This window comes from Truncatella angustata (assembly GCF_020726525.1).
Source record: "Truncatella angustata strain MPI-SDFR-AT-0073 chromosome Unknown BKA67scaffold_8, whole genome shotgun sequence".
Taxonomy (NCBI): Eukaryota; Fungi; Ascomycota; class Sordariomycetes; order Amphisphaeriales; family Sporocadaceae; genus Truncatella; species Truncatella angustata.
The window spans coordinates 436,604-461,857 of NW_025763388.1; the positions used below are offsets into that span (position 1 = coordinate 436,604).

A 25,254-nucleotide genomic window follows, 5' to 3' on the forward strand; every position below is an offset into this window, starting at 1 on the left:
TCGTCAAGCCTCTCTGCCGCGGGCTGGCCTGCTTTTGTCTTCTCGCCTTTGTTTGTCTTGTAGCTCATGTCTTTCCTGACACCGGTCCTTGCAAGGGTACTCAAGCTGTATGTGTTACCTTGACGAGACTCAATGTCAGTAACATGTTGGCATTATGATCTCTCTCATCCAGGCCACCCATGCCGAGCTCACCCACTCAAGAAGATGCCCAGAAACTCTTCCCGATTCACGCCCCCCTTGTCCTCGATGTCGAACTGCTCTATCATGTTGAGCATTTCGTTTTCTGGGATGTCTTCTCCTAATTCTTTGACGACAATCCTCAGGTCGTCCAGGGTTATTATCCCTTTGCCGCCCTTGTCGAACATGCCAAAGGTCCGGAGTAACTCTTCTCTTGGGTCGCGTTGCGCCATGTACTCTGCAGCTATGGCAAGAAATCCTTCTCTCGGCAGTCTCAAGTCGGCTGTGACAGGTATTTGTGACGGAGGCGGCTGGCCTGGTATTGAAGGTAGAGGAGTCCAGTCCGGCCGGGCTCTTCCCCTGTCCTGGAATTTGGCGATGAGCTCCGGCCGCGGTATCTGGCCCAAACCCAGGGATTGCAGGGCGTAGCGGAACTCGGAGAAGTCGAGCTCTTCGTCCTTGTTCATATCAAAGAGCTGGAAGCAGTCCTGTATCTCAGTGCGGTGCTCGTCGGATATCTGGTCCCAGGGCTCAGGCTCTTCTGGATTTTGGATGGGCGGCGCAAAGCGTCCGGTGCCCGGTCGCATACTACTTGAGCCACCGGGCCGTACGGGAAGAGAACGCGCTCCGATCTGCCTCGAATCGCGGTCTATTGGACCTCTCGTGTCGTTGTAATTGGCCATCATGCTACTGGCGCCGCCATATGCCGCCATTGTGAGTGGTTGCGCGTGCGGCAGCTAGATGCTACGTCCGCGCCGAGGGATGGGCGAATGGCTACTCGAGAGACTGTGGAAGGTCGCGACGGCTCCGAGTGCCTTAGGCAGCGTCGTCTTGTATACGTTTTGTCGACTTGGTGTCGCGTCTTGTCGAAAGTTGCGAGAAGGGGTACCCTTGGGGTCGAGCACACACCGCTTGCAAGTACGCGGGGCAATAGTATTCGCAAGCAGCGCAACTGCTCAGGGCTTGGATATGCAAGGAAGGGTGCGCACGTGGGTGTAGGTAGGTGGACTGTGTGGCAACAGAAAACAATATCACATACAGCTCAGACCAAAGCTTGGCGAAGCAAGAATAAGAACGGCAGCGTCATTCGGGTCATACGGGAGAGCTTGATCAATGTAAACAACAATACGGCAGTGTGGAATGAGGGCTTGAACGAATGCAAATGGATTTACAACATCATGGCCGAGAGTCTAGATTAATTGGAGACCGGGGGGATGATGCTTTGGGTGGTTTGGGTGCTGGACAAAGGAACGCTGGCGCGTGTTAGTTGACTTGGGTCTCGGGTTTGTGGCTTGGTGTGAGATCGCGAAAACGACCAGGACAGCCGAGGGGCAGTCGCGACTTGAGCGCGTCGCACCAAAAAAAAAAAACTCCCCAAAAGTTTTTCAATTGAGAGCTTGGTTAACTACTGACTGAAAGCTCGAACTCGGTACAACGTAGCGATTGACAGTGTGCGACAGGAAGAGACACGGTAGACATGCACTGTATGCAGTATCACGCATGTACTTTGTGCTCAGCAGGCACCCACCTCAAAATCTGCCTTGCTTAACAATCGACGCAGGAAAAGCAGCGCATGATTGGTAGAGCAGCACAAATTACTCACACACAAAGCCTGGGAGCCAGAGTATTAAAGCTTGCCAGTCGGGGACAATCTGGGACGGTTTTGTTCTTGGTCTTCTTCTCCTTCCTTGTGTTCATCACAGACACCAGGGTAGAAAGAAGACAGAGACAAATAGTGCATCGTGATCCTCCCGGCTCCAAAGTTTGGCATCGATCGCGCGTCTTGCTGTGAAGTGATTTCTAGTTGGAGACCTATGATGTGCCTGAGACCTGAATGAGACTTCCGACTACCCTCGAGCCTAAAAGCTTTGTGTGGGCCCAATGTGTTGGACTCGAGCTTCAATTCTGTTCTGCCAGCAATAGCCACCTGTCCCAAGACGCTGTCAGCAGCCGTCCAGCTCACTTGTTTGTGGCCAGCGTGCGGTGTTCTTCAAACTCAGTGCTCACTGTTCAGTGGTCGGCCCCCAAGGCGTGACCTTTGCCCGACTTTTTGGACCTTTGGTGGGGACCTCTGAGTTAGATTGAATTGGCTGAAGCTGGAGCTGGAGCTGAGCCGATCAAGATCCTGGCCAAACTTCCCATACCTTTGCCCGAGACCTCAAGAAATTCTGCTGGCCCTTTGTTCGTCTGTCTCGCCTGCCCCCAGCCGTCTGGTATTAAATTCCGACCTCAACTGCAAAGGCAGCATCACAACACCCACCCCAAACCGGTGTCTGTCCTTCTTATCCATTCCCAGACCTGCATCGAAGCAAGTAGTCTTTTGTTGTCTTTTTCTCTTGACTACTGTTCTTCGTGCCCTGTCGGTTTTTTCGTCAGTCGTCCTGGTCAATCCGTATAGGTCCGGGTTTGATCGCTTGCGCACCGCCGAAAATTCCCATCCTCACATCTCCATCACCCTTGCAGAGCGCACCTGGGAGAACAAGACCGAGCTCTGCATCGACTTCGCAAGAAGAACACACCCAGCACGCGCCCTCTCCTTGGCGTGTAGCGATCAAGAGCAAGAGCTAGGGAAGTGCTGTAATCGCATATCTGCATCCATCGCACTTGGTCATCCCATGTCTCCGGAACCTTAATCGAGGTTCTCGTATCCATCCCACACGCGTCTGACGCGCTCTTCTCTTGCGACAACACCCTCCACCTCCCTCATCGAACAGCTCTGCGACATCGCCATAATGTCGTTCGGTGGAGGATTTGGAGGCTTCGGCTCCAATACAAACACCAACACCAACACTGGTTTCGGTGGCTTTGGCAGCACCAACAACACCAGTAACACAACCGCGAACACAGGTACGTCACATCTTCCGCCTCCCTCTCCCTCCCTCGCATCCCCCCTCTCCTTCCGCTACCCCTCGCAATCAACACCCAACGAGAACATCGTTGACCAGCTTCCTAGGTGCTTTTGGCTCCACGCCCAACACCTTTGGTGCCACCAACACCACTACTGGTGGCGGCCTCTTTGGCGGTTCTAGCAGCAACACTGGAGGTGGCTTCGGCTCTGCTTCAGGTATGCAATATGCAATATCCAACCGACATGTCTTCTTCTGCTTCTTCTTCTTTTTCCTCTTCTTCCACCACAAAAGGTTCACATTTTAAAAGGCAATGCTAACATGTCTCTTCCTCCAGGCGGATTCGGCTCCAACACCTCTGGAGCCTTCGGCGCCGCGGCGAACAAGCCTGCTTTTGGTACCACAGCGTCCGCCGGTGGTGGCTTATTCGGCTCCAGCAACCCGGCCTCTACATCAGGTACTGGCTTTGGAGGCGGCTTCGGCAGCACCCCCGCCGCGCCCACGACGACGAGTGCTTTCGGTAGCAACGCCAACAGCGGCGGGCTTTTTGGCAACGCTGCAAACAAGCCCGCTTTCGGGACGTCTGCAACTGGAAGCACTGGTGGCCTTTTTGGCGGCGGTGGCACCACAAACACATTTGGAAACACGGGCAGCGCATTCAATGCTCCTGCAAGTACAGCTTTGGGAGGTCCTGTTGGTGATGCCCCTGGAACTGCAACCACACCATTCACGCCTACAATAGAAAAAGAGTCTGCCGCTAGTCTCGCGCAGAACTCGTTTCAGAACGTTCTCTTCCAGGAACCCTACAAGAAGTTCTCTGCCGAAGAACTGCGACTTGCCGACTACGCACAGAACCGTCGCTTTGGTAGTGGTGCCGGTCCCAGCTTCGGAGGCGGCTTTGGAGGTGGTTTTGGCGCCAACACGAACACCAACGCCAACACAACCACAAGCGCCTTCGGTTCGACCAACAACGCCACTTCTGGTGGTGGATTGTTTGGATCGAGCAACACTGGCTCGACAGGCTTCGGCTCGAATACCGCCAACACCGGCTTCGGCTCCAGCACTTCCGGAGGAGGACTCTTTGGGGCCAAACCTGCGGCGACCGGTGGACTGTTCGGTGGTGGTGCGGCAAACGCGGCTGCACCACCTTCTGGCGGGCTTTTCGGCTCTGCTGGGAACACCGGCTCAACTGGCTTCGGTACGAACACCGGCGCTACTAGCAGTGCCTTTGGCACAAACAACGCGGCTGGGGGCGGACTGTTCGGTGCTCAAGCCGCCAAACCCGCCGGGACCGGCTTCAGTTTCGGCACCAACACGGCCAATAATCCAGCTACTGGCGGTGGTGGGCTCTTTGGCAACACCCAGCAGCAGCAGCAGCCTCAACAGCAGCAGCAACAGCAGAGCACCGGCTTCGGAGCTAGCAACACAGCCGGGGGTGGGCTCTTTGGCAACACCCAGCAAGCCGCCACAAACACTGGTGGGGGCTTTTCGGCGGCAACAACCAACAGCAGCAGCAACAAAGCACTGGGTTTGGTGCAAGTGGCGCCTTCGGCACAAACAACGCCCAGTCATCCGGTGGTGGATTGTTCGGCAACCAGCAGCAAGCCAAGCCAGGCGGTTTGTTCGGCAGCAGCACTGCCGGCAACACGGGAGGTGGTCTTTTCGGAAACAATACCGCAGGTACTCAAAACAATGCTTTCGGCACAAACAACCAGCAAGCTGGAGGACTCTTCGGCAACAAGCCGGCCGGCACAACTGGTGGCGGTATCTTTGGTAACAGCACCAGCACCCCGGCCAACAACCAAGGAGGTGGCTTGTTTGGCGGGCAACAACAGACACAGAACCAGCCTGGTGGAGGTCTCTTCGGTGGTCTGAACAACTCTACCCAGAACAAACCCGGCGGCCTGTTCGGTCAAAGCACTCAGTCAACCGGTGGTGGTTTGTTTGGTGGTCAGAATAATGCACAGCAGGGAAGTAGCTTGTTCGGAAACTCTACCAACCAACAACCACAAAACACTTTGGGTAACTCCATCTTCAGCAATTCAATGAACAACCAGCAAGGTCAACAAACATTGACTGCTAGTGTCAATGATCCTTCCGCCTACGGTACAGGATCTCTCTTTGGCAATCTCGCTGCTCCCAGCAACGATCCTGGTCCTCTTGCCACACCTCTCTCAAGCAAGAAGCCGGCTAGGAAGCCATCTATCCTACCCATGTACAAGCTGAACCCGGCTTCCGCTTCTCGCATGGCCACACCACAAAAGCGAGGCTTTGGTTTTTCGTACAGCACGTATGGCACACCCAACAGCCCGTCCAGCGCTGCTAGTACTCCTGGTGGTTTGTCGCAAAGTCTCATAGGTGGCAGCAGTCTGGGTCGAAGTCTCGGCAAAAGCGTCTCCGTTAGCAACCTTCGTCGCAGCTTCAACGTTGAGGACAGTCTGCTGGCTCCTGGCGCGTTCTCCGCCAGCACCGGCCCACGATACACGGGTGGCAACGTCAAGAAACTTGTCATCAATCGTGAGCTGCGGAGCGATCTGTTCTCCACCCCTACAAAGGTACCGGATGAGACTACGAACGGCTCTCGCAAGCTCAGTAAGCGCGTGAGCTTCGACACTGATGTTCACGAGGCGCCAAAGGCCATTGATGGCCCGAGTGCTTCAGGCAACTCGACACCGAGCGCGGAAGAACTTGGCTACATCCGTCCTCAGACGAATGGGACAAACGGATCCAAAGCAGTCAATGTCGAAGAGCAGTCCACGAGCCTGACCATTGTACACGAAGAGGAAATCGCCAGCCCAGCAGCACCGAGCCCGTCGGCTACCGCTGCCGACAAGGAACTTGGCGAATACTGGATGGAACCCAGCAAGGAGGAGATCCAAGCCATGAACAGAGTTCAGCGCCAGAAGGTCTCGAACTTCAAGGTCGGCCGGAAGAATTCTGGATGGGTCATGTTCAAAGTGCCTGTCGACCTCACGCAAATTGATATTGACAATCTGTACGACAACATCATCGTCCTCGATATTCGGTCTTGCACAGTCTACCCGAACCCTGCCAAGAAGCCACAGGTCGGAAAGGGACTGAACGTCCCCTCACTCATCAACCTGGAGAACTCTTGGCCACGTGCAGCTAAGACCCGCGGCAAGGCTGCTGCCTCATTGAAGAAGCACATCGATCGCTTGTCGCGTATCGAAAACACTCACTTCGAAAGTTACAACGAGTCGACTGGTGAATGGACCTTTTCCGTGGACCATTTCACTAGGTATGGCTTGGACTATGACGACGAAGATGACGAGGACTTCGAAGCCGATCCATCCATGGATACAGCAGAACCTCCAAGGCATGACTCCGCGTCCCCGTCACCTTCGGCACATCCTGACTTTGACCAGGACGATATCACCTTCGACTTCCGACGCAGCCAACATTCATTGCCGGGTGCATTCGACGCAGCCGAGCGCCAAGACGACGAGGAGAGTGTAGAAGAAATGGCGGAAGTCGATGGTGCTCGGTCGTCTTTTTTAGGTAGTCGCTCCGTGGGTTCTACTTCCAGAGCTCTTGTGCCTGTTGCACAAGACGAGATGGATGAAGAATATGGATCGTTTGAGGAACAGGATGCGAGTGCTGACCTTGGACGCCATCATGCCGCGGAGCAGGATGAGGACTCGTTTGCTGCTAGCCAGATGGAGTTTGTTGCAGAGACGCCTGCCGGGATCATGAGAGCTCGGATGCGCGCCATAAAAGGTTCCGCTACCCCGGCCAAAGTCACAGTGACTGCTGGCGACGACTGGATGGATATGTTGCAGAAGACTGTCAGTCCCCAGAAAAGGGATCGAGCTCGGCTCAAGGAGAACCAAGAAGCCGACAACTACCGGATGAAGGACAGCATACAACTGCAATCACCCACCAAGAAGCGAGTTGTATCGGACAGTCGTGGATTTGCTACTAGCATTGACTTGATGAAATCGATTTTCGATCATGCCAAGACTCCGGTTGAGAAACCTCAACCCGCTGTTCGACCAGGAAATGTAAAGGTCGGTTGTTATTAGTTCCTCTCCCTATACAATTTTCGATTACATGAAAGCTTCTGCTTCACAAACCTATATCACATTGAATAAAATAATTGTGTTTCACTGCTAAATTGTGTGTTTATTCTAGTGGCCCTACAAGAGGATGACAAAAGCTCTCGACGAAAATGACTTGGACGAGAAGGAGAGAACCTGGCACGACACACTCCGCCCTACATGGGGTCCCAACGGCACTTTAGTCTTTGCCGCAAATCCCCAGGCGACCCCGTTCGGCAGATCTGGTCGCATCACCGAGAAGAATGGCCTGATGACAGTCACCAAGAATAACTTCAACTTTGAATCTCAGGACATCCGGATTGCAAGATTCTCCAATGAAGTAAGCCCAACATTATATCACTTATCCAAGGCCCCAAGACTAATAAACAATCAGATGTCTGCGAAAGCAATCCGCGCCCACACCGAACTTTCCCAGATCTACCTGGATAATGGCGTACCTACCGTACAGGGTCCTAGGGTCAGCCTGAAGGAATTCGCCACAGACACAGGTGCCAAAAACCCCGCTGCCGACCACGAAAAGCTTGTCTGGGAGCTTGCCAGCACGCTTTTTGATAACGTCAAGATCCCTGCCGAGCTTCAGAATCGCCCGGATGCCGCCGAGAGGATTCGACGCGAATCTCTTTCTCGCTTTTGGGAAAGCATGGTCGAAGCTGAGTCCAACAAGGGTATTTCCATGGCCGGCACCAGCGAGGAGAAGGCCCTTGCTGCATTATCCGGTCACCGTGTTGCCGAAGCTTGTAAGCACCTCCTGGATGGCAAAAATTTCCGCCTGGCTACTCTGGTTGCCTTGATTGGCACGGGGGACAGCGTCAAGCGGGACATGCGAGAACAGATTAGAGAGTGGCAGTCTGGCAGCATACTTTCGGAATTCTCAGAACCTATCCGGGCGCTATATGAGATGCTTAGCGGGAACGTATGCGTTTGCGAAGGCACGAAAAGTGGCCCTTCAGAGAACCGCGCCGACTCATTCATCATCTCAAACAAGTTCGGTCTCAACTGGAAGCAAGCCTTCGGTCTCCGTCTCTGGTATGCCAGCTCTTCCGAGGATGCGATCGCGGATGCAGTTGAGAAATTCAAGGAAGACTACGAACAAGACAGGGAACAGCATCCTTCAGCGTGGTTCGTCGAACAAGGCATCGGCAGCATCTGGGATGACCCTAAGGAGGCCGACCGGGAGGACCTACTCTGGGGTCTCTTGCAGCTTTATTCTAACAAGCATGCTGACCTCGAGTCAATTCTGCGACCCGAGAACTCGCAGCTCTCTCCTCTCGACTACCGTCTGACATGGCAGCTTGGCCAGGCCCTGGCGGCAACCGGGAAGGCTTCTTTCGGGAACAACGCGACTGAAAAGTCGGACGCCGCTACCATCTCTTTTGCCTCACAGCTCACGAATGAGGGTAGCTGGGTGGAGGCTGCATTTGTTACTTTACACTTGGCTGACCCGGACGCCCGATCAAAGGCTATCCAAGAACATCTGTGCCGCCATGCTGGCCTGATTGGCGACGAGCAATCTGAGAGTTTCAGGGAGCTGACCGACAAGCTGAAGATCCCGAGTCGATGGATCTGGCATGCAAAGGCTCTCTACATGCGTAGCGTCAAGAAGGATGCCGCTGGAGAAGTTCAATGTCTTCTACGCTCGGAGTCATTCGCCGAGGCTCATCAGACTTTCATCAAGGAAGTCGCCCCTGTTGCCGTCATTGAACGCGATTATAATGCTCTCGCGGACTTGCTCCAACAATTCGATGGCCGCCAGTCACAAGTGGCCGACTGGAATCTTGGCGGTGAAGTCTACAAAGCATTCCTTCAGCTGGTGGGATTCCAACGCCGTCACGAACAGCCACCTCTGGCTCTCATCAGTGGCTTATTGGAAGGTCTGCCCGCGATGCATGGCAACACACCTGAAGCTGGCATTGTGGAATATGCGGCTTTGACGGACATGGCCGAAGTGGTTGCCAAGGTGGTTAGCGACTTGGCCAAGAGCGGAAAGGTATGTTACACTGTCCCGAATTGTGATGGCAGATTTGGCAGGCTAACACTTCACCAGATGGATCATCAGCGAATTCTCAAGCTGCCGCTTACTGAGGACGTCCTGCTCCGCCACAGCCGCGATCTTGCTTGGTCACATTACCACAATGTCATGGCCGGGCACTAATTTTGTGGAGGGGGATATGGGTTGTACAATTATATAATGGCACACTCCTGAATGGAGCGGAGTGAATGCCAAGAGGCAACCTGGAAGTCAAAAACATGTGACTCTGGGACAATGCAGTCAGTGGCTTTCCGGAAGCCAGGGTTGAGGCTTGAAACCCAGCATGTGTGCGGTCTGCGTATCATACGATAGCGTATGGAAAGGAAAAAAGGGGCCTGGTCGAGTTGGTATTCCAGAGTCGATTAGATAGCACAAATCATACGATTTTCACATTGATTCTAGATGGAGTATTCTAGCCGTTGCCCCAGACATTGATCGTAATAACCATGAAATATGCCAGTTGTCGGTTGAACGAATAGCAAGCGTGCATATATTACAAATCATAAACCGGCGCCCGTGGCGAAAACAAGTGTCTCTTTGCTCTTGCTCGTCCCTCTTGACGTAGCACACGGCACATGGGAGGAGATTGCGATTCCGGCCTGGGGCCTCGATCACCACCGTCGCAAGGCATGATGGTGAAAACCATTAGGCAGGAAAGCAGATTAGAGGAGAAACACTCCCAAAAGGTTAATCTATATCTATGCTGGCACTACCGTTTCCGCGCCACTGTAGCCTCTTGCATGATTGATGTCGAGGTTCGAGTGCCATCATGGGGAACCACAGCAGGTCCTCATGTATCGCCGCCACGGTTCACACGGTTAGTTTTACACAAGTCCGTGGGTTGTATTTAGCCCATAAAATGGTCATGATCAAGTCTTGTCATTTGGCTTCGTGACTGTACATTAGTCTATCTATCTCATTCATGAGCACATCATGGATATGCCTATTTTGTGTAGCCCCGAGTCCTTTGTGGATAATTATCATGTCTAGTAGTCATCATCGCCGGAGCCACTGATGATCACGTTGTTGATCTTCAGCACCATGCGGCACAGTTGTGTTGCCAACATGAGCTGTTGCCTCTTTCCGATGAGGGGATCGATAACGAACGCCTGCTTCATGTCGTTGCTTCCCTTGTTCATGCAGTCCACACCCAGCCTGCCTCGCACTTCAGGGCCGGCCGTGGCCTGTTGCGACTTGACCTCAGCAAGGGCGGCAATGGGGTTGAGACCACTGTTCTCTGCCAAGGCCATGGGCACGGCGTCGAGGGCCTCGGCAAATGCGCGCATGGCGTACTGCTCCAGGCCAGGGGTCTTGGTAGCCTGGTCCTCGACTGCTAGCGAACAAGCAATCTCGGCAGCACCACCTCCGTAGACGACACGGTTGTCGCGCACCAGGTTTCTTACCACGCAGAGAGCGTCGTGCAGAGACCTCTTGGCCTCGTCGATGATCTGTGAAACGCAGGTTAGCACTGTAGTAGTATATCAGCATGAGACAGGCGATACTCACCATCTTGTTGCTGCCTCTGATGAAAGCAGTGACAGCCCTTGTGTTCGCACACTCCTCAATGACCAACATCTTCTCCCTCGTGGTGCCAAAAGTCATCTCTCGCACAATACCGGCGGAACCAAGCTTCTCGGGGCTCAGGTCCTCGAATCGAGGCACGATTCTTCCGTTTGTGGCAATAGCAATAAGCTCGATCTCGGGACCACCGACCCATCTTACGGCGGGCAGATCGTTCTGGAGGAGCAGGTGGTTTGCCTCGTCATCGAAACCCCATTGGCAGATGGCGAGGTTGGCGCCGGCATCCTTGATTTGTTGGATCATCTCGATAAACTTCTCGCGCTCGTAGTTCTGCAGCTTCCTGTACTCCTCGACTGATGTGATTTCAAGCTTGTGCTTGGTCTTGGGCTTCGGGGGCTCGAAGGCACATGTTAAGATGGCGATCTTGGCGTCTCTGACCTCGGAGGGCATTTGCGGGTGAGAGAAGTCCTTGTCGACAATGACACCCTTGACCAGGAGGGAGTCCTCCAATGAGCCTCCGACCTTGCCATCGACCTTGATCAACTCAAAGTCGACGTCCTTCCGTTCCAGGTCGGCGACTGACAAGACGGCGTCGACGGCCATGTGGGCGAACTGGTCGTGTGCCTTGGAGACGATCTTGCTTCCCAAACTCGTCCGTGCGACCTTGATGAGGTTCTCTGTGTTTGTTTTGCTGAATTCGATGGTGTCTGCGATGTTGTCGAGCTCGGCGACGGCAATGTCACAGGCCTGGTCGTAACCGTCTGCGATGCGGATGGGGTGGATGCCCTTGTCGATGAGCTCGGCAGCCTGCTCGAGCAGGGCGCCCGCCAGCACGACGACACCGGTTGTGCCGTCACCGATCTCGTCGTCTTGCGACTTTGAGAGCTCCACCAGCAGCTTGGCTACGTGATTTGAGATCTCCATTTGCTGTAAGATGGTTGCGCCATCGTTGGTGACTGTAATGTCGCCGTCGGGGGAGATGAGAATCTTATCGAGACCTCGGGGTCCCAGAGATGTCTTGACGAGGTTTGCGACTGTTCGGGCGGCGAGGATGTGCGATTTGACAGCTTCGTTGCCGTACTGGCGCTTCTTCTTGCCTTGACTGTGAGGTGAGAGCTGTCAGAACTGCCCCTGCTGTGAGACGTCGACATGATAACAATGATGGAGCTTACTCTCTCACTACGATGAAAGGTCGCCCCTGCTCGTCTTTCATAACATGAGCTGCTCCAGTTAGCGACTCCTCTTCTCGACCGTCGGCGGCCACGCCCACGTCCCCCTCGGTGCAGCAGCATACGTACCATTGTTGAGGTCAAGATCTAAACTTTCAGTTAGCGAGGAGGTATAGGACATGGTGGGGCAGTCAAGGGGCTCGTACTCAGAGACATCTTGAAGGGGTTCCTGCTCGTAAGAGCCTGGCGTTGGAGAGTGCGATCTTGGGAAAGGAAGCTGCAGGCCAAAAGTACTGAGGGAAAGCTTGCACGAGATGTGGTGTTCTGTTCGTGTTCCACAGCTGTTTACTTCTGCCCCTCCGTCTGCCTGTGCTTGTGCCTGTGCGAGGGTCGCCCAAATTCTCGAATTTCTGCGGGTCCAATCTCCCCCCAAGATTTTGGCGGTCCGGAAAAACAATCGACCCCACATGCAGGTGCGTCGTTCTCGTTCGCCCGTCAAGACACCAAGACCGGCCTTTCTCATTGCAACATGCGCCTTATACATGTCGTCTCGAGCCTCCCGCACGCCAAGACTGCTTGAAACTCATGGTGTCTGCATCTAGTATACAGCGCCCTCGGTGCTCTCCTTGGTTCTGTTCGTGGACGAGACTGGGGCAGATCGGTACATCCAACTTGGAGCACGTCGTGGGCTGCATCTTCCTCTCCCGTATAAACACGGTTCGGGAGAGCACTGCGTTATCGTCAACATCCGGGAGTCTACTATGAAACAACTAACACAGGTTCACCACTTGGCTGAGAAGGCCATGATAAAACCGTTGGCACACCACTGCGCACTCGCGAACCTCGCACACCTAACTCAATCCAGCTTAATCTGTCACTGCAGGTGGGGCTCGTGTACTATAGGACCTGATTAAGTATATGGACACTCTATGCCACCTAATGATACAAACCCTCGCACGCTTTGCCATACCAGGCTAAAGCCCCTCGCTCTCAGGCCCATATATCCGAATATTCTGGGTCTCGGTGTGTAACATTCATCCCGAACCGGTCGTCAAAAACGTATCATATACAGGCGTTGGAATGTTGATTCCCCCCCCCCCCCCCCCCCCCCCCGTTGTTTGTTCGTTGTGATCTTGCTGTGACCTTTTCTCGTGTCCCAAAACCGTGGCCGGCTCCAACAATGCACCTCTGCAACACCCTCGTGTACGGACGGAAGTGATACCATGTGACTCGTCGCTGCCTGCGTCCGGCTAAACAATTGTATGATGGTCCTGTTGGCTTCTATCGCACTCACCATCTCTCACCCGGCCCTCTTCCATTTCACGAAGTCCGGAAACAGGGGACTTTTCAAGGAAGGATAGAAGTTCCTCTTCAGACATGTCTGACTATCCTGCAACTCGTTGGGAAACAGGCTCATGAGCCGGGCTTTCTGTGCACATACGTTCATTCCGTTTTGTTCAATCAGCGTCGTAGGGAAAGGTGATAGATAATCGCACTCATTAGATAGCAATTATACCCTGATAGTCCACAGGATTTATCTTCACTCAAATGAAACGAAAACCAGGCCTGCGAAATTCGTTCAGGGCACTTTGATGTCAAGATATCTCTTCGGCCAGTCGAGCAGCCGTGACCTCTCGCCCTTGACAATACCGTCGATCTCCACAACCAGAGCCTCCGACCAACCTGACGCCCACCAAAGCCCATCTGGCCTGTAGAAGCAGACGGCCCAATAACTCAGCAGTATCAGCGCGGGCTGCCACCGGTTCTTCAGATGGCCAATAAAGGACCCTCGCAGCTGGATCGCCCAGCCGACGATCAGCTCGAACCACTCCGAAGACCGTGCGAGTCTGAACTGACTGGTAAGACTCATCAGCGAGGGCGAATCTATCATGCCTCTTAGATCCTCGCCCTCCCCCTCAAACTCGGACTTGAGATGTGCCAGTACGTCGGCCGTTTCCTCAGAAAGCTCTGGCAGGTCAGCAAGATCTGGCGACCACGTAAATTCCGCGTACTTCCCGTGCAGCAGCCAGTGGCGTCCTGCCTGGACTATCGCGTTGACAGGCTGGATCCTCCGGACAAGCTCGATGAATTGGTCCAGCGCAGATGCCGAGACGACATCCTGGTCGGTATCGGGAGCAAAGTGGAGTTCTGCGTCCGTCGAGAGAATGCTCAGCTCACGCGGAAGGTTGTTCGATGCGAGCGCCCAGTACGAGACGATCATGGATAGAGGAAACACCACGTTGCAGCTCTCGGCATCCACAGACGGGAGGAGCGCCAGGAGCCCCTCCAGGGTTGCCCTCTGCTTCGTCAGAGTCAGTATTCTGAAGTCAGCGGTCGTCTTGGTGGTGACTATCTTGTGTATGGCACTAATAGCCAGTATGCCGTTCAGCAAGGCCGGCTGCCTCAATGCCTCCTGGAAGACGACGTCCCGCCAGATGAGCTGTCCCGAAGGCCGCGACCAGAATGTGCTGTATGTCCTCGTGATGAAGAAATGGATAAGATCCATGTCAATAAGATACGACTGGGACAGTTTTCCGGCACCATCGTCAAAGGACGAACTGATATCATCTGGCAGCGGCGGTGGCTGGCTGAACTGCGTGGTGCTTGTCATGGGCGAGCCCAACTCCTCGTGCCCATACTCTTCTATGTATGAGCACTTCTCCCGCCGGCGCAAGCAGTGGTTGCAGCGCGGTAAGGTCTCGTCGCACTACCAGGTTCCCCATCAGTTGTGAATATTGAACCACCGATCGCGACTGCACCCACCTTCACTTTCCTCCGCTTGCATTGCTTGCATCCATGGCGAGACTTGCTATGGTTTCTCACCATATCCCCGGAGATCTTTCGCAGTTCGAGACTGCCAAGGTCAGACTACTCAGTCACATAGACGGCGATGTAAAGGGAGAGTCTAGCAACCATGCCTCAAACAACCAGAGGTCACCGCAATGATATCCCGGTTTCCCCGAAAACTTTCGTGGCTTGACGTTCGGCGGAAAGTAGTAATAGATGAATTGTTGCCGGCAACAACAGCCAAGGCTGTCAACGTGAAGTTAGTCTAGCGTCTTTTGTTGGGTGTGCGTGGCACCCACCTGGCAGCGCTTGGCACGCCTACCGCGTCGTGTCACAACAGACCTGCAAATTGAAGAGGGAAAAAATCATCAAATGATATATTACAAGAATTTGGAGAATTGAAGAAGAACAGAGGAATACGGCAGTTTTTTGATAAAAATGCACATTACTAAATGTACAAACAATGGCGCCTATCATAAATCGCAAAGCCACACTGAGTACGCCAATCGACCGTATCGTCACTAATGCACAATACATAGAGCTGAATGCCTAATTAGTGGTTGATACAGTAACAATAATTTATAAGCCAAGTATACAAATTAAGAGGACTCTTGGTCATGCATTCAAGCTAATCAACAACAGCGCCAAAGAAAGAAAGAAAATAGAGGCAGCTACGTCAAATCGTACTCTGCAGAACAGTGTGCAATTATACAGATGACCAGGCGGCACAAGATTGAGAATTCAGATTCCCATCAGTCGACCATTCAACAATTCTGACGCTGCAAGCATGCCATGATTTCGCCGATGGGCAACTTTCAGACACACGTCTGAGTTCTACTGAGATGTCATGCCTGTGAATTAAAAAGCTGATGGACCATATAAGACAGACTTTCCACCGGTAGTGAGTGTGTCGAGACAGAAGCAGAAACTAAACTGCCAAATTACATATTATTATGGAAAGCAGGCATGTTCCATGCGAATCCTTCTTAGCGACGCTAAGTAATTACTGATAATTTGGACACGAAAGACGAAATTTTAACATTAGTGAATCGATATTAGTGCTGTACCTAGGGTTCAATGTCTAATACTCCAGTCTACTCTGTTGCCTCGCCCACCTAGTCATGGAACTCCTGGGATGATATCCTGTTTCCCGTGCAGTGAGGCAAAAGTGGTCACAGTACCATAACGTAGATGATAACTGGCCGAAATTAGCTATAGCGGTCGGTTACCCATTGGTTAAGTAGAACTTACTGCTTAGAGTCCTGCCACAACGATTGGTACATCGGTTGTTGATGCCCCAGAAATTTGGGTAGTAAAAATTGGTTCCGCAGGAATTGAAGTGAAAGTTGGCGCTATAGTTGGCGAGATTGGGGGGAATGGCGGTAGAGGGATTGGTTGAAATGGTGGAGCGACCACGGATTCTTCACCAACAAGTGGTACGTGAAAGGTGAATGTATTAGGAGGCAAATATTCGGTGGTTGGACTCGTTACGACCGGTGCTGAACGGTTCTGTACAGCCTTTGTGATGAAGCATGTTGTATCCGTTGCGGCTGCTAGACCAATCAGGCAAGCAATGTTCAGATTGTAGAGTTGCATAATTTATGGCTTGGCGTGAAACGCCTTTAGTCCTTGAACGGGCTTTCCTCGTTTTGAGGTATGAAGAATGACTTTGTAACAAAACTGAAAAGTGCCTGCGTGAAATAGTCAAACGGAGTGCGCTATGAGCCCAAAAATTCGAAGAATACAGCTGAAGAAGAAATGTGAGTAGAGAAAAAGTCGAAGTCGAAGAATGTTGAGAGGACTTGGGACTGAACATGTAACGCTGCTGGAAGGACGTTTGGCATCTGTGAACCTATGATGTAAGTTCAATAGAGTGTTTGGGACAGCACGTTGGTGAATCCGGCAACCGCAAACACTCATGGCACATAAGTGCGAAGGACCTCTCCTAGAAACCCAGGATTGAACAACCGCAATGAGAAGTCAAGTCAGACACTTAGGCTCCATGATTTCCCAAACCCTCCGCTTCATGAATCATGTATCAGCTCGAGATCATCATGAACTGCAATAAATTGACGTGGTAAACGTGAGTGATGATAGATGCCAGATTTGTCAATTCAGGTCAAGTGACATGAAAGCTCAATGGGTAAATATATGGTAGTATATTTTGCAGAGTGAGGGGCAAATTACCCAAGGTCTCTGCGCCTGCTACTCCTACCCATTCCAAAATCTCCAATGATCTATGCAAAAGTTTCCCTCGCATCCGTCCCATTATGTACTTACAGAATAGTGTCAGTCGGATCGCAGTCGCGTCAATATAGGCTTGCTACACTTTCTGACTAATAATATTGGTGTCATTCTATATTCTTTTAGCTCTTTGGTCTCCACAAGGTGGAGCTGTCTGACTGAAGTGGTCAATTCATGGTCATGGTCCAATAACTTATATCCTAGGTTAGACCTCTAAATCATTATCGGCTATTCCGCTGTCGACGCTTCACTGTGCTAGAAGCGTATCAACGTGTCGCTTGAGAAGTAGAAGTTTCCACGTAGTCGGTTTGTTGAAACTTTGTAGCAACTGGTCAGTAGCGATCAGATGATTGGGAGTGATGCGACATCTCATTCCGTCGTGTGGTCCGTTGTATTGTTGGAGTCGCCGGCATTTGATGCATCTATCTGGCACTCAACAAGGCGGATATGCGTGCTGCGGTTCGCTATCCTCAGTACGGCTAGAGGGTGATAGGGTTTTAGTTCATGATCAAGCATGTGGGGAGGATACAGCCAAGCGTGATATAAATATACCACAGAATATACGGTTTTGTTGCCTTCTATATAAGGTTCCTCAGCAACCACATTCATTGCCTTGATTTCACTGTTGGATTCGGCATTGCAGTGCAAGATGAAGAATTTGCTAATGAAAGCCTTGGCATAGGTATAACCGCAGGCCAAGGTTTGTATATAACATCGGTCTGCTCTCTGCACTTACCTGAGTGCACGTTTGTCACTTTGTAAAATACTGGTGCCCCAAGATGTCAACATGAACGACGATGCAGACGGTCGCAATGGTCATTTGGGTACCCCTGTCTCCATAGAGCGTATAACAGCAGTTGGCAGCGAACCCAACGGTTTACACTTGCATTGCGTGCCACTGGTCCCTTGGTTCGGATTTGGACTACGACTGAGCTAGGTTACAATGGTACCGCCATGTATGCCGCGCATGCAAACCTCGTGCTAACGCAACTCATAGTTTAATAAATTTAGAGGTGAGCATCCTGTCCGAGCCGTAATTGGAAAACCTAGATCACAAAGGGGGTGGGCCGCAAATATCTGCAGAGCCCGGCGTAAGCTTCAAGGCAGAAGTTTGGCTGCGTGTGGACGTGTAGGTCCGACATTTCTTGTGGCGCATGATCGATATGCCTCGGCTCGCGCAGTCGCTGGCTGACATCTGAGTGGCTGGGTAAGGTTTGTGATCAAGGCATGGCTGCTATTGTGATATTTTGTTGAATAGGTTCGTCTTCTGTCATAAGCAGTGAGGAGTGATGATAAGCTGACCTCGAGATTTTAGAAAATATATACATATATATAGACTACTTGAGAATACTGGAGATATCAAACGTCAATAGCATGCCGATTCCTGGTTTCTTGGTCTTCTAGATTTCTCTACCTACCTTCTCAGTGGCTGGAACTCTGTTTGGATCTTAGCTGTATCTAGTTAGCGTACTCTATAAGTCTGGCGCCGACGTCACCGAGGACCCCTGGACCAGCCTTGGTAAATCGGTAAGTTGCTTGAGCCTCCGAATTTGAATTTCTTAGCATTGACGATCCCGAGACGTATCCAAATTTGTTTGTTTATTCAATCTCGAGTGTATCTTCAACACCTGTCCATCTTGTGTCAATATATTTCGACGATTTGTTGGTATCGAATCCATCAATCTCGACATTTGCGACTAGCTTGGTGACATCATTCTTACAAGCTCGCTACATTTTGCAAATCTGCCAAGCCTATCTTGAGCTCCTATTCAGATACACCTTAAAACACCAGCTTCAGATCACGTAGACCACACACTTCACAGCTGTCATCATGAGTTTACCGGAACAGAAGGAGGGTATTATGCCCCTTCATTTCGTCCAGCAGCCACCTTTCTCAGTCCAATCTCCTGGCGAGCTGGCCAAAGATGGCGAAACACCACCTTACCGGAACGTGAAAGCCAAAGATGGGCTCATAGACAGGCCTGCTCCCAATGTTGGTACAATCTTTGAGCTACTGAAGAATAGCGCAGACAAGTACCCTACCAAAAATGCCATGGGATCGCGGAAACTCATCAAGGTGCACAAGGAGATCAAGAAAGTTGACAAGGTGGTCGACGGAGTGACCAAGAAAGTCAACAAGGAATGGCAATATTTTGAGCTTTCCAGTTACTCCTTCCTCACATACTCCGAGTATGAGAAGTTGGTCCTGCAGATTGGAGCAGGACTGAGAAAACTTGGGCTGGACCCCGGTGACAAGTTGCACATCTTCGCTTCTACCAGCCGGAATTGGCTGTCCATCTCACATGCGTGCTCTTCGCAATCACTGACTATAGCCACGGCTTATGATACACTGGGCCCGGAGGGTGTGCAGCATTCCTTGGTGCAGACGAAAGCCAAGGCCATGTACACAGACCCGCACCTCCTGAAGACGGCAGCAAACCCTCTGAAGGCGGCCAAGGATGTCAAATACTTAATTTACAATGACGATACCAACATGCCCGTGGACGACTCCGAGATCACGAGTTTCAAAGAGGAACACCCACATCTCAAGGTCATCTCGTTCTCCGAGCTCCAGTCCCTGGGAGAGGCAAACCCTACTGCTCCCGTCCCGCCCAAGCCAACCGATCTGTATTGCATCATGTACACGTCAGGCTCAACTGGCCCACCCAAGGGTGTACCTATAACCCACGAGGGCATCATCGCCGGTATTGCTGGCCTGCATTGTAACGTAGCTGAGGGAGTTTCTTTTAAGGAAGTCATCCTCGCCTACTTGCCTCTTGCGCACATATTCGAGCTCGTTCTGGAAAATCTGATTCTATTTGTCGGCGCGACGATGGGTTACGGATCACCACGAACGTTGGTAGACTCGAGCATGCGGAACTGCGCAGGAGACATGAGGGAGCTGAGGCCTACGATCATGGTTGGTGTTCCGCAGGTCTGGGAGACTGTAAAGAAGGGCGTCGAGGCAAAGGTCAACTCCTCCGGTGCCCTAACGAATGCCCTGTTCTGGGGCGCATATAACCTGAAGTCTACATTTGTTTCTTACGGCCTTCCCGGCGCATCGCTGCTGGACGATGTCGTATTCGGCAAGGTGCGGCAAATGACGGGAGGCCGCTTGAGATTCATCGTCAACGGAGCCTCCGGCATCTCTGAAAGCACTCAGCATTTCATGTCTATGGTGGTTGCACCCATGATTTCCGGGTATGGTCTGACCGAAACCTGCGGCAACGGGTCCTTAGGCAACCCTCTGCAGTGGACACCGAACGCGATCGGCCCAGTCCCAGGTGCAGTGGAGCTCAAGCTTGTAGGACTACCTGAACTGAACTACAGAACGGATACGACCCCGCCGCAGGGAGAGATTCTGCTTCGAGGAAAACCGGTGTTGAAAGAGTATTACGAGAACCCCGAGGAGACCGAGAAGGCCATAACCCCAGACGGCTGGTTCAAGACTGGCGACATCGGAGAGATTGATGCCAATGGCCATATCAAGGTCATCGACCGTGTCAAGAACCTCATCAAGATGCAGGGCGGCGAGTACATTGCGCTCGAAAAGGTCGAAGCTGTCTATCGCGGAAGCAAGTACGTGGGGAACATCATGGTGCACGGCGACTCCTCGCATCCACGAGCCATTGCGCTTGTCAGCCCGAATGAGAAGAACCTAAGCGAGCTGGCGAAGAGTCTGGGAGTCGAGGAGAAGCACATGCATACCGACAAGAAGGTCAGAGACGCCGTTCTGAAGGACCTGGGCGGAGTCGGCAAGAAGGGAGGCCTGGGCGGCTTGGAGATGATCACCAATGTCGTGCTAGTAGATGACGAGTGGACGCCTGCTAACGTATGTTCTTTACTTTCTCCCCCCACCCGAAATTCTTTTTCTTTCTTTTTCGTGAACAGATTGTTTGCTTCGGTGGAATGCTAATCCTTTAATAGAACCTCGTGACGGCAACACAGAAGGTGAACAGAAGAAAGCTGAAGGAGAAGTACGGCAAGGAGCTCGAGAACGGATTCAAGGGATAGACATCAATTTCATGTGTTTACGAGCAAGATGTTGGATATGCCATCATCTCTACGGCATCTGGGTCGAGAGAGCCCCGAAACAGATTATAATAGTCAGCTTTTATAATATCAAATAATGAATTTCTTCACTTCAGAAAAGGAACGACAGAAGGAACAAGGAGCACCCGACGAACTTGATCAGTAGAAGAAGTGAGCCAGGTATTTCGAAGAAGATCTCCTGTCAATGTCTTTCTAGGAGTCTCGCAGCTCTTTGACGATCTTATCATACGACTTCCGTTGTTAAATTTCAGCATGATCCCATGATAACGGCTTAGGACGTATCTACGCTTTACTATGGTCGACTCGGAATAGCCAACAATAACAGTGCAGGACTGTTGAAATCAACACCCCGATGCTGCGGCCTGCAAGGCAAGCAAAGCAAGACCGTGAATAACTCAACTCGCTGGTATCCTACACGCCAACGGTAATACTCGTTTGTTCTTCAAAATTTTGCTCACCGCCTTCACCCACGTATATATCAAAGCAAAAGGACGAAAGATAAAAACATGAACATGATCGCAGATCACAGTATGCACAAAAAAATTAAATAAAAGATTTGGTGGGCAAAGTGTCCAGCAGCGTGATCTAGAATTATGCATAGTAATAGGATATCATCCTCTTGTTTTTCTTCCTGATGGAGCCGAACGCCGTCCTAGATGCAAATCCCGCTTCGCTATGTGGTGGTGTGTATGCGTATCAGAGAATAGAGAAAGAAAGAACACCCCCCCCCCCCCTCCACATTCTATCACAGATCTTTACGCTTGTAAAACAGCATGAACGGCGTAAACTTGTTGGTACAGTCAAACCACTCGCGCTCCAAGGGCGAGTTGTTTCCCGAGGCTCGGACATATCGTCTGTATACGTCCTTGTCATTGCACACGAACCATTTGTCCTTCTCTGGGCCGTTGTCCTTGACGTGTGCGATGTAGTGACCCCCGTTGGATGAGGCGCCTCCGTGTGTGATCACGGCGTAGAGGTCATACAGGTAGCGACCGAAGCCGTCTTCCTTGGCGTTGGGGTTATGGTCGAGGCTGTACCTGGAAAGGTCCAGATTTTCGACGTCGAACTTGATCTTGCGCATGACTTTGGCGCCGTTAAAGTCCCACCTCTTGAATCGGATGGCCAAGAGTGGTGGGAGACGTGCAAGCTTGGTGAAGGCCTCCTTAGACATGTGACGTTCGCCGATCTCAGTGCCACACTCATAACCCGTGCCTCCATCTGCTCTTCGAATCTCCTTGGTGTTATATTGCTCGTCTAGAAGTTCCTTCAGAGTCAGATACTGGTCGGTATCAGAACCAGTTATCCCAAGGTCCAGGTAGTTGGAGTAGCCAAAGCTGTCGACGGAATCCCCGCAAGTCTGACAAATATTCCTGTCAACGTGCAGAACACCCCAGTATGTTGTCATGATGGTGTCATGAAACGATTTGTAAAGCCGCCAAGATTCCAGTGCCAGATCGGATGGTGATAATCTGCGAGCTCTGTCCTTATCAGCTTTCTTCAGATCTTCGCCTGGTTGGGAGTAGTTGACGAATGCGGTATCGCGACTACGATTTGTTTCGTTATCTAGTTGTGAGAAGACGAAGTCAAACAAAAATTCTGATGAATCGTGCTGGGTACCGTCACCGAACTTGAAAAGTCTGTTGGAACCTGGTAGACGGTATCCTTGGTGGATCGACTGGCAGTATTTCTAAGATAATGTTAGCATTGAGATTCTCAAATAGACATTGCATTGGTCCAGTTATTGCATCTTCCACCAACCTCTGATGGGGTGAGGCAGAATCACATGAAGCGTCAAGCGAGAACATCGCGGTGAAATCAATGGAGGGGACGAAAGGGTTGTAATGACCTGTGGATCGACACAGAATACCTTGAGGTATAGCAACTTACCATGAATGTGGTTGGCTGCATCGACTCGAATTGTCTGCCAGCAAGCCACTCAATCAGGTTGCCAAGTATTCTGGACATAAGTTGCGGCGTTGGGGCTGCAGGCCTCCACTGGTCAGCCCATTCCTTCCTTGCAAGTTCAGAAGCGAATCCCGGCGAAGCCAGGATAGCTTGTATAGCAGAATTCGCAAAGCAGTTCATGTGAGGATTGATGAGCCCGGTAGGCCGGTCGCGGGTTGTGGCCTCTGTTAGAGGCCCCTTCGCGGGTACGACATCGTTGGCGGTAGATCTGCTAGAAAGCCCGCTGTAACTTGTTCGTGGAACAGAAGGTGCTGGACGGGCCGGGGGTGCTGGTGGGAGGTCGGTCTCGAAGTGTGATCGGGAATCAGTGACTGGGGCGGCCATGGACTCTTGGATTTCAGAGGTCGAAGGATACCGTCGAAGGAAGTCTGCCGTGGATCTGACAAATTCTTGCGGTGATTTTGCAGCTGCCTCGTCTTCTTGGATCTTCTTTTCAAATTCCTTGATCTCTTCGGGTCTCAGAGCCTTGGTTTGAGCTCTGGCGCGACGTCTTTGTGCCGGCCTGAAGCGCCGAAGATCTGTGCGTGGCTGGCTAACTGCTGCTGATGTCTTGGATTCTTGAAGACTATAACGGCCAAAAAGATCGACCCAAGCTTCGACGCCGCCGCGCAAAAGTTTTGGCTTGTGTCGGAGTTCTCTTCCGTAGTTGAACTGGTCGAGGCCTTGATAGAGGACAAACAAAGCTGTCGCCTGGTCGTCCCCTTGGGGCCCGCCGGGTAAGGAAGAGGAATCGTCGTCGTAAAGAACGACGAGATCAAATTTGGCGCGATCCTCAAAGGCCCTCATTTCTTCATCAGGCGCGATACCCATACTCTCCTCGATGTCATCCGCAGATATATGCCCCCGAGCGAGAACAGAAGGCTCAATGCAGATGGTATTTTGTGACATGATATGCCCGTCATCAAACTCCTCACGACTGCGAACATCGATGAGAAGCAAGCGCACAGCATTTGCACCTTTTTGCATGTACTCGCGGAGTTGCTCGGGGGTAATTGTTGTCCCGGGCGGTATTTGCACCCGCGGTGATGCTGGCGCGTGCGTCGTCACGAACGTTTCTGGTGTAGGCCTTGCCCCGATATCTATGGAGTTTCTGGCCGATCCAGGAGCAACAGATGCTATAGAGTTCGTTCGACTGAACATGCCTCGGGGGGTGCTCGAAGGCAGATTTGCTACCTCGCTGGTGACAGTCCCTCTGGCGGGACTGTATATGGCGTCGGGCATCTTGGGCATGGTTGGTACCGAACTGTTCACCTTGGGTCGGGGTATGTCCCTGGGCCCGGAGGGCTTTGTCTGAGTATTCAACGCATCTTTGCTTACGCGCAGTTGGGCAAACCTGCTGGCGAGGTCTTGAGGACCACCGTTGGCCAAGGGCTTAATTGCGTTCCCATGCAGGGCTTGTGGTTTTGGCTGGACTGTGGGCTTTGCCCTATGGGGGGAGCTTGTGCTGCCATTCCTGCTGTGTTTGACGGGCTGGCCATTGCTGGTGCTGTCGACATGGACACTTTGCGATCGCGAGTGCGTTCCGTTGGTCTTGGAAGTTCGACTCGGCAGGTTGGTGGGTGCGTTGGGAAGGTTCATGAGCAGGGCACTTCTGGGCTGTACGCCACTCCTTTGATTATCGGCCCTGATCTCAGCCTTGATGCCGTCGAAGCGCTCCGAGTATCTGGTGATGTTGGTCTTTAGAGCGAGGTATAAGCGGCCCAGGTCTGTGCGATCATTCTTGACGGCAGGGTAGTCCTTGTGCTTGGGTATCTTCTCGACGGCGATGGTGAAGGCCTTGATGTATTCGCGCAAGGCCAGGTCGTTACGGCCGAAGTCGCCGAAGGTGATGGCTTGTCGCATAGAAGCGTCGCCGGTCTCGAGGACCTTGCGCAGTGGCGTATGGGGGTCCAAGTCGACGGTGACGGATGTTAAGTCGTCGACATGAGGATATGGTTCCTTCCGGCCTGGACCTGAGGCTGAGCCCGAGCCTGCGCTTGAGCCATGGCTAGGGGAAGAATAGCCATGGGCAGGAGCAGCCATAACGGTTATATCATGTCGAGGTGAAGAATGGGGGACGTGGGTAATGTATGGTAAGTCGCAATACGTTGTTAGTCAATCTAGTTACATGTATCGCCGCAATGGTTCTCAACTGCCTTGCATGTGGCTGCGACTGACGTCGTGCGCAGGGTGAAGCCCAATGCGGTACATTAAGCGGGTTGAGGTGGGATGTGTCCCATTCAGCACTGCACAGCCGACCGGGGGGGCCAAATAGTTCGGTATGACTTTACTTGCTGTGTGTGATTACAGTATGCATGCTATGGACTAATTCACGGGGGCCGAGGGAGAGAGCAAATGTACCATTCCGTGTTTTCTTGTGCATTTTGTATTGTGTTGTTTTATTC

General features: G+C 52.1%; 6 protein-coding genes across 6 annotated transcripts; 2 read left to right on the forward strand and 4 right to left on the reverse strand.

Moving 5' to 3' along the window:
* Nucleotides 1–197: 197 nt before the first annotated feature.
* Nucleotides 198–698, reverse strand: BKA67DRAFT_487271 (uncharacterized protein; the record flags this gene model as incomplete). The annotated part of the gene is made up of 1 exon (XM_046096933.1): nucleotides 198–698. A coding segment is annotated over one exon (501 nt), but the record flags the coding sequence as incomplete, so codon positions are not given.
* Nucleotides 699–2,909: 2,211 nt separating this feature from the next.
* BKA67DRAFT_539316 (nuclear protein 96-domain-containing protein) lies at nucleotides 2,910–9,254 on the forward strand (the record flags this gene model as incomplete). The annotated part of the gene is made up of 7 exons (XM_046100613.1): nucleotides 2,910–3,024; nucleotides 3,131–3,241; nucleotides 3,361–4,556; nucleotides 4,592–7,051; nucleotides 7,176–7,421; nucleotides 7,476–9,089; nucleotides 9,147–9,254. 7 exons carry the CDS (start codon nucleotides 2,910–2,912, stop codon nucleotides 9,252–9,254), a joined length of 5,850 nt encoding a protein of 1,949 aa, XP_045953967.1.
* Nucleotides 9,255–9,789: 535 nt separating this feature from the next.
* BKA67DRAFT_577522 (chaperonin Cpn60/TCP-1 family) lies at nucleotides 9,790–12,197 on the reverse strand. Its single transcript, XM_046103640.1, has 5 exons — nucleotides 12,028–12,197; nucleotides 11,951–11,968; nucleotides 11,825–11,873; nucleotides 10,638–11,754; nucleotides 9,790–10,579 (listed from the first exon to the last, which is right to left on the reverse strand). The coding sequence occupies exons 1-5, from the start codon at nucleotides 12,035–12,037 to the stop codon at nucleotides 10,118–10,120; spliced, it is 1,656 nt and encodes a 551-aa protein (XP_045953968.1). The 5' UTR covers nucleotides 12,038–12,197; the 3' UTR covers nucleotides 9,790–10,117.
* Nucleotides 12,198–12,931: 734 nt separating this feature from the next.
* Nucleotides 12,932–14,948, reverse strand: BKA67DRAFT_577526 (uncharacterized protein). The gene is made up of 4 exons (XM_046103641.1): nucleotides 14,908–14,948; nucleotides 14,585–14,854; nucleotides 13,116–14,528; nucleotides 12,932–13,061 (listed from the first exon to the last, which is right to left on the reverse strand). Exons 2-3 carry the CDS (start codon nucleotides 14,645–14,647, stop codon nucleotides 13,401–13,403), a joined length of 1,191 nt encoding a protein of 396 aa, XP_045953969.1. The 5' UTR covers nucleotides 14,648–14,854; nucleotides 14,908–14,948; the 3' UTR covers nucleotides 12,932–13,061; nucleotides 13,116–13,400.
* A 3,470-nt stretch (nucleotides 14,949–18,418) lies between these two features.
* Nucleotides 18,419–21,004, forward strand: BKA67DRAFT_577530 (uncharacterized protein). The gene is made up of 2 exons (XM_046103642.1): nucleotides 18,419–20,684; nucleotides 20,780–21,004. Exons 1-2 carry the CDS (start codon nucleotides 18,684–18,686, stop codon nucleotides 20,864–20,866), a joined length of 2,088 nt encoding a protein of 695 aa, XP_045953970.1. The 5' UTR covers nucleotides 18,419–18,683; the 3' UTR covers nucleotides 20,867–21,004.
* Nucleotides 21,005–21,614: 610 nt separating this feature from the next.
* BKA67DRAFT_577532 (uncharacterized protein) lies at nucleotides 21,615–25,150 on the reverse strand. The gene is made up of 2 exons (XM_046103643.1): nucleotides 22,793–25,150; nucleotides 21,615–22,592 (listed from the first exon to the last, which is right to left on the reverse strand). The coding sequence occupies exons 1-2, from the start codon at nucleotides 24,890–24,892 to the stop codon at nucleotides 21,651–21,653; spliced, it is 3,042 nt and encodes a 1,013-aa protein (XP_045953971.1). The 5' UTR covers nucleotides 24,893–25,150; the 3' UTR covers nucleotides 21,615–21,650.
* Between the last annotated feature and the right edge of the window lie 104 nt (nucleotides 25,151–25,254).